The following is a 7531-nucleotide window of genomic DNA, read 5'->3' as shown; positions in this document are numbered from 1 at the left end:
TAGGGTAAAACATTGCCTCGATTAAATTGCATTAGATTCTGATCCAGACATCGTCTGATTTCTTTCAATGTAAGATGTAAACACTCACATGTTTTTAAGATTTGAGGAAAAGATGCATTGTATATTTTTCCTTTCAGAAAAAAAGTTCCCCTTTTAAGTCTCTCATAGAAAATTGATGAACGCAAAAAAAAAACTACATAGCCTACTGTAATTCACATTCTCCTTTGCTGTTTGTCAAAGAATTAAGAATACCAAGTATTAAGCAGTAATTAGAAGTTTATTAAAGCAAAGGTCGTAGTTAATATTTAATAGTGAGAACTGGACCCTAAACTAAAGTGTGACTGGAAAATTAATAGAATAAAATAATTAGGGCTATCCCCAGCGGCATGATCATTTTAACCAAATCCTCAGATATAAACATCAATGATGCAACCTTTCAAAATCCATAACTTTTTGTAAATGGTGTTTACTGATAAACGTTTTAATAACAACTTTATAAGAAACTCCTTTAATGTTTTGATTCAGTCCTTCATGTAAATCAACATGGCTTAAACCTCGGCTTATATATGGACATAACCGTATAAATATATTTCAAAATGAAATAATTTACAAAATCATAGAAGTTATCCAGTAAATGCACACATCAGTAAATATATTAATCGTGTTTTTGATGCATGTACTTTTTGCAATATATTCAGTAATATTGAACACTTATTCTTATTTCCCTTCATTTTGGATTGATCTCCAGATAGACATGCCAAAAAAAAAAAAAAGTAACCTCATGAGATTTTACTTATAACAAACCCCATAGTTTTCCTGAAGTACAAAATTACATGCGTCCTTTAATTATCTTGGCAAAGTTTACATTCAAAAGACCAGAAACACTCATCTTTTGTCACTGATCTCACGATCAACAAGAAACACATACAAAGTTACAAATCCAAAGCTTGTCAGATTTATGTAACCCACACACACTTTTTGCAATAAAATCAAGGATCTTGCAACCCCGTCACAAACGCCGCGACGGACACTGCGCATGCGCGCTGATGACGACATCACTGAAGATGGCGACGTTACGGAGGACTCGATGCAGGAACTCAACGATGGGAATAATCGCAGTTTTAGTGTCACTGCAGATCCTTTCTGTGAGCTGCGCTTCATTAAACACACCAGGTTAGTGGAGAGATTTCCCTTCAAACCTCAGCGGGTTGTTCCTGCGGCCAGTGATGTCCTTTAATTATTAACCTTATAACGCTAGCTGCTAGCTCATACAATCGAGCCTAAGTTTCGTGTGAAGGTTAACCTGTGACTGAATTCCCCTGTGCGCCGTGAATGTCTTTCTCATCAAATGGTTGTGTCTCGGTACCAATGAATGCCACGTTTACATAAATATAATTATATGAGTCAATATAGAAACACACACAAGACTCTTTCTGATACTGATACCGGAAGTCTCGTGCTTTTTGTGACGTGGTCAGTTTCGCAACTGTCAAGCCTTTGTAAACAACGCAGGATTTAAAAAAAAAACAAAAAAAAAACACTCAAACAAGTTGATCTTCAGATATTCCTCTTTAAAGGGATACTTCACCTCTGGAAAGATGAATGTGTATTTAAATTAGTGTGTGTGTGTATCCCACAGCGATGTTTAGTGGTCACGTGACCGAGACCGATCAGAGAACACATCTGCTCTAGTAAGCTCGCGCTGGATAAATGGTCTGCTATTGGCACATAAACATTGTTATCGTTTAATCGTTAAAGTTCAATAATTTAATAATTGGAATACGTATCTCACAGGAAAAACCCATGTATCATCAGAATGCTGTTATTTTCACATATATTATGTGAAAAAAGGGCAAAAGTGAAAAACAAAAGCCACACCTTTAGATTACAGGTGAGGTAAACTTGGTTGGTTGGGTATCGTTTCAATTTTAACGATTCCGATTCTGCTTATCGATTCCGATTCTTATCAATTCCTAATTTCCATTCCAATCATTCCAATCCATGGATATCATACACATTTAGTCTTATTGCAAAACATTTAATTGTAGCTGAATATCATGAACAAAGATCAACGGGCTAAAAGAACACTTACACAAGGAACGTTTGCCTGTGGTTTAAAAATGCCATCGAAAAACAACTTGCTAATTAACTAATATAGATTTCAGTCATTATTAAACACAGGTAAATACTCAGACCTTGGTCAGATGGCCTGTCAATCAAACTCCCTGCAAAGGGTGAATTGGAATCGATTTTCAATTATCTTTATTGATATTCAACACACTTACCTTTGTAACTAACTTAAAATTTAGTTAAGAACCTTAAAAGACAAACACTCAGTAATTTTAAAAGAACAAATAAAAATTAGCAATCGCAACGAATAGATACAACTGAACAAAGATACGATTGAAATAAACAGTTTTAAGATTTTCAGGTATTGGGGTACAGAAACTAATCAAATGTAAATGAACACTGCAGTTTATAAATAAAATATAGTACATTACAAATAGTTACAAAAGTTATTCAATCAAGAACGAGTGAATTTTCTCTGTCTTTTGTTGTTTGATTAGTGTTATTATAGAGACGGCTGCAGGAATATTAGTGTTATTATAGAGCGGGAATATTAGTGTTATTATAGAGCAGGAATATTAGTGTTATTATAGAGCGGGAATATTAGTGTTATTATAGAGCAGGAATATTAGTGTTATTATAGAGCGGGAATATTAGAGTTATTATAGAGCGGGAATATTAGTGTTATTATAGAGCGGGAATATTAGAGTTATTATAGAGAGGAATATTAGAGTTATTATAGAGCGGGAATATTAGAGTTATTATAGAGATGGCTGCAGGAATATTAGTGTTATTATAGAGCAGGAATATTAGTGTTATTATAGAGCAGGAATATTAGAGTTATTATAGAGACGGGGGCTGCAGGAATATTAGGCTACTGTCACTTTAAGAGCTGCACGGGTCGTCTCACGCTTCAATGGTTTAAAGTCATATTGAAATGCTCACATAGGAATATATTTTAAGTTTATCATAAGTATCTGATTCCTGACCTCCAGTATTTGATTACAGAATTGGAAGAGATGTTCGATTTCCCAACCCTAGACAGATGTAAACGCTCTTAATCTTGCTTGTTTCCCTCTACAGCTGGGATTGCACCGGGGTCTGATGGCAGTGCACACCAAAACATCTCAAAAGCATCTCATAAGAACATGAACGACACTGTGATGGCAGATCCTGCTATCGACTCCAACAGCAGCACCACCACCAAAGCAGAGGACGTTTCCATCACCATATCTGCATCAGATCAACACACAACCAGACCAGATCAACACACAACCAGACCAGATCAACACACAACCACACCAGATCAACACACAACCACACCAGACCAGCCGAAAACCACACCAGAGCCCACCGTTACACCGGCAAACAAGCCAGCCTCCACCCCGTCAGGAGATAAACCAGAGAGCACCTTAGATTACATGGCTGACAGCACGTCTCCAGAACCAGACCTGGGCTTTGGAGGAACCAAAGATGAAGATGATGATGATGATGATGGTGATAGTGATGGTGACATCCAGGGTTTGGGGAAAAACCTTTACGACAATGTCCCCTCTGAAAACATAGATGTAAACATCAAGGACACAGTCATCTATACAACCAAGGATGAAGATTCCCACTTCTTCTTTCATCTGGTTGTCATCGCCTTTCTCGTTGCCATCGTGTACATCACCTACCACAACAAGAGAAAGGTATATACTGTCGCAACTTGATGTGACATCGCAAAAAGAAAATGGGCTTCTCTTCAGAATGATTTCACGATTATCGATTAATGGATGAGTTGTTTGATCTAATTGTGTTATTCGTAGTGGTTGACCGTGTCAAAATAAGTCAAAATATTGGAGAGAGTTGTTTCTCTTCGACTCGACGGGTTGCCAGATTGAGATCACACACCGCGGAATGAGCTCAATAAGCTTCACAATGTAATTTGATCAGCTACTATATCTGCGTTTTAACATTCCATCATCGTAGAGCTTTTTAATTGGATTTCGAGTATTATTAGTTCGTGTAGAATCTGTGATCTCTGACCCAGTTCGTTCGCTGCTTCCTCTGTTGCAATACGTGGAGTTTCCCGCCAACTGGCAACCCGGGTGTTGAAATACTATTGGGTGAATTGTCAGTGGGCGAGTCAAATCAAGTATAAAATGAAGGTAATGAATAGACTGAGCATTGCATGATCTGTCCTGATGATGAACTCTTTCCCCCGTGTCTCTCTGTGTGTGTGTGTGTGTGTGTGTGTGTGTGTGTGTGTAGCTGATGCTGCTGGCTCAGAGTCGACGCTGGCGGGACGGTTTCTGCTCCCGAGGAGTCGAGTATCACCGGCTCGACCAGAATGTCAACGAGGCCATGCCTTCGCTCAAGATGACCAGTGATTACATCTTCTGACCAGAGCAACACATGCTAACCGGCTACACATGGTGTCTTATTTAATCAAGGGGAAGAAGAAGACGTACTGTTAAATGTATTAAAAATGTATATTTGTATTGTACTAAAAACATACTCAAGTTCATTTTTAATACATTTAATAGTACGTCTTTTTCACCTGGGTGAGAGATTGTGCTTTAGTAGATGTGCGTTTATTTTGTGTGTCTTTTCTGCTTGTTGGTTTTCTTTTTGGTGTCTATGAAAGCAGAGGTTTTGAATGTGGCTGATGCGTGTAAACGATTCTGTTCCTCGGCAGAACTGCATTTTTACATGTCTGCCGGATCATTCGTGAAGAAAAACAAATGAAGGTATGTAGATATCTGATTATAAAGCTGCTGTCTGTCACATATAGGCCAAGCACAAAATACAGACGATTCATTTGCATCCATTGCAGTGGTTTGTTGACATTGGCTTCTGTGCTGTGTGTGTGTGTGTGTGTGTGTGTGAGGTGCACAATTAATCTGTAAAAGATTGCGACTAGGGCTGCACGATATTGAAGAAAAATGTGATAACTCGTTAAATACTGCGATATTCGATGTGCGATACGATAATGCTTAAAGTGTGTAAAATAAACTTAAATTATCTTTAAAATATTTTAAATTATATATGTGTTTCACATTATTTTAGTGACAAGAAATCATCCCTTCAGCTTCTGAAAGTGAACAGCCGTGTTTTACTGTAGCGTAAGAAGTTAATAGTTAATTAAAGAAGTGTTATTTTAATATCAGGTTTCAGGAAAGCCTACATTAGGGTTATTTAACAGCAGAAACTGAATAATCAAATGTAAAAATAAAACACTGCTTAGTTTTCACTGTATGAATTAAATATACACTTATTCTTATTAAAGCTACAAAAGTTATTCAGCCCAGAGCAGCGGGTGATTTTCTCTGTCTTTAGTTCATGACCCCAGTTATTGCAAGCCGTCGCGATATTCATATCACGATATATACATTTGCAATATTCCGATATATTGTGCAGCCCTAATCACGACCCATGAAATCTTGTTGCAATCGTATGACAACGATTCACCTGTGTCTATTAAACCTTTGACAAGTACAATCACAGCGAACATTCAGATCTGAGTTCTGATCCAGAGAGAGCCGCTGTCATGTGTAGATATGAAACAGCTTCAGTCTTTTCAACCACACCGTATCGTTATTTCTGTTACAGACATACAACTCATCACAAAAGAGCTGGGATTAAAGGTTATAGTTCAGATATAAACACTGATGTCTACGGTAGCGATCAGAACAGCGACCACAGTGTCTGAGTTTAAAAAGTCTTTTGAAAACCCATTTGTACTCGTGTGCTTTTAACGTCTTGTGAATGTTTATTTTTGTGTTGGACCTAGGCAATTTTGTACAGCACTTTGGTCAACCAAGGTTGTTTTAAATGTGGTTTATAAATAAATTAAACTTGAAACTGAAACTTTTGGAAGTAGCTTGATGCTTCAAATTCATTTTCTATTAATTGCATCGTTACACCTGTGAGATTTGTTGAAAAACTGATCAATCTGGTAATGAAACAAGTGAAGTCTTAATGAGTGAATCATTGAATCATTCACTCAACCAGTTTTTTTTTTTTTTTTTTCAATAATTCAAATTAATTCAATATGTTTAAATAGACTGCACCAATTAACATTTTTTCAAAACCTCTACTAAATTACATGTTTGCTTTTTGTTTAGTTGTCTATTTTAAATCGTGATCTATTTTAAACAAAACGGTGCAGCTCTAGTGTGTGTTCAGCACAGATCATATATGTGTGTGTGTTCAGCACAGATCATATATGTGTGTGTGTTCAGCACAGATCATATATGTGTGTGTGTTCAGCACAGATCATGTGTGTGTGGTGACCTTGTTGACCACGTCTGAGAACCCATGCTAACTAACAGCAATATTGTCATGAAACGTGTGTTTGCTATGATCCCCGTTATGTTTTTGTGTTATGACTTCAGTGAAGTTGTTTTATATTGCACATGATGTTTAGATGAGCAGGGTCCACCGTTGCCTAAATCAAATTTGTTTTTTGTTTTTTGTGTCTTTCTTTATGTGAGCGTTGCCTAATATCAAACACGACTGTTGCAGCAGCCGAAGTCATCATATCAGTTTTATGTGTGCAGGACACTAATAATAACTCTAATATGAGCGTTAGTAGAGCAGCTCTGATGTACCATCTGTGCATGAAGACCGCGTATTGATTTCCACTGTCAATTCAACAATAAAGCACCTCTGTATGCAGACAGTCACTGAGTGTGTCTTTCATTATGATATATGAATTATACATCACATCCACATCAGAAAATCATGATTATTGATTATGATTATTATGCATTTAAGTTCACACATTGTGTGTTAGGGGATGGTTACAGCATAATTAAGATTTTAAATGAATACATTTAAATGAATGTGAACAACATCAACCTGTCAAAAAAAATAAAAAGCTAAAACACCTCAATAACAATTTCATGATCTCTCAATTACTTTTAAAGGTGCCATAGAATGTGAAATTGAATTTATCTTGGCATAGTTAAATAACAAGAGTTCAGTACATGGACATGACATACAGTGAGTCTCAAACACCATAGTTTTCTCTTTCTTATTTAAATCTCGTTTTTGAAAAACACCCCTGAAAAACGGGCGAATCTCCACATAACACCAACTGTGACGAAACCGATGGGATCATTAATATGTACGCCTCTAAAAATTTGCATATGCCAGCCCATGCTCAGTGCCAGGCGAAACTGCAAAGCCGAATCATCAGAAGTTCTGCAGGTGAAGAAACAAGCAGGAGGAGGATCATAGGGAAAATGGCAGATCTATCTATAATCTATCTATCTATAATCGGATACCGCTACAGTTTAATTCGAAGTTGTTTAGTTGCTCTGCCCATTTCACCACGGACTGTTACAACAATATCAAGCAGCCAGGCTTCTCTCGGCGTCTCAAACGGACGAAGGGGGCAATTTCAACTAACGTTATATTCCCGCAAGCGGCAAGTAGGGATTTTATTAACGATAATTTACATTGTGTTATCTAGATC

At 37.0% G+C, this 7531-nt stretch overlaps 1 protein-coding gene across 1 annotated transcript; it reads left to right on the top strand.

Moving 5' to 3' along the window:
• The first annotated feature begins 1014 nt into the window (after nucleotides 1–1014).
• cUnh5orf15 (chromosome Un C5orf15 homolog) lies at nucleotides 1015–6733 on the top strand. Its single transcript, XM_084136669.1, has 3 exons — nucleotides 1015–1173; nucleotides 3151–3758; nucleotides 4321–6733. Exons 1-3 carry the CDS (start codon nucleotides 1047–1049, stop codon nucleotides 4450–4452), a joined length of 867 nt encoding a protein of 288 aa, XP_083992795.1. The 5' UTR covers nucleotides 1015–1046; the 3' UTR covers nucleotides 4453–6733.
• Nucleotides 6734–7531: the final 798 nt, after the last annotated feature.

This window comes from Abramis brama, assembly GCF_963993115.1.
Source record: "Abramis brama genome assembly, chromosome: 15".
Classification (NCBI taxonomy): Eukaryota; Metazoa; Chordata; class Actinopteri; order Cypriniformes; family Leuciscidae; genus Abramis; species Abramis brama.
Note: the sequence above shows the minus strand (reverse complement) of the source record. Positions and strands in the feature narration are given on the sequence as shown.

Bases quoted from the DNA above. Each gene is read 5' to 3' on its own strand.
- cUnh5orf15 (XM_084136669.1), top strand. From the start codon at position 1,047: ATGACGACATCACTGAAGATGGCGACGTTACGGAGGACTCGATGCAGG. The intron at 1,174-3,150 runs GTTAGTGGAGAG...TTCCCTCTACAG, and splicing joins CGCTTCATTAAACACACCAG to CTGGGATTGCACCGGGGTCT. The intron at 3,759-4,320 runs GTATATACTGTC...GTGTGTGTGTAG, and splicing joins CCTACCACAACAAGAGAAAG to CTGATGCTGCTGGCTCAGAG.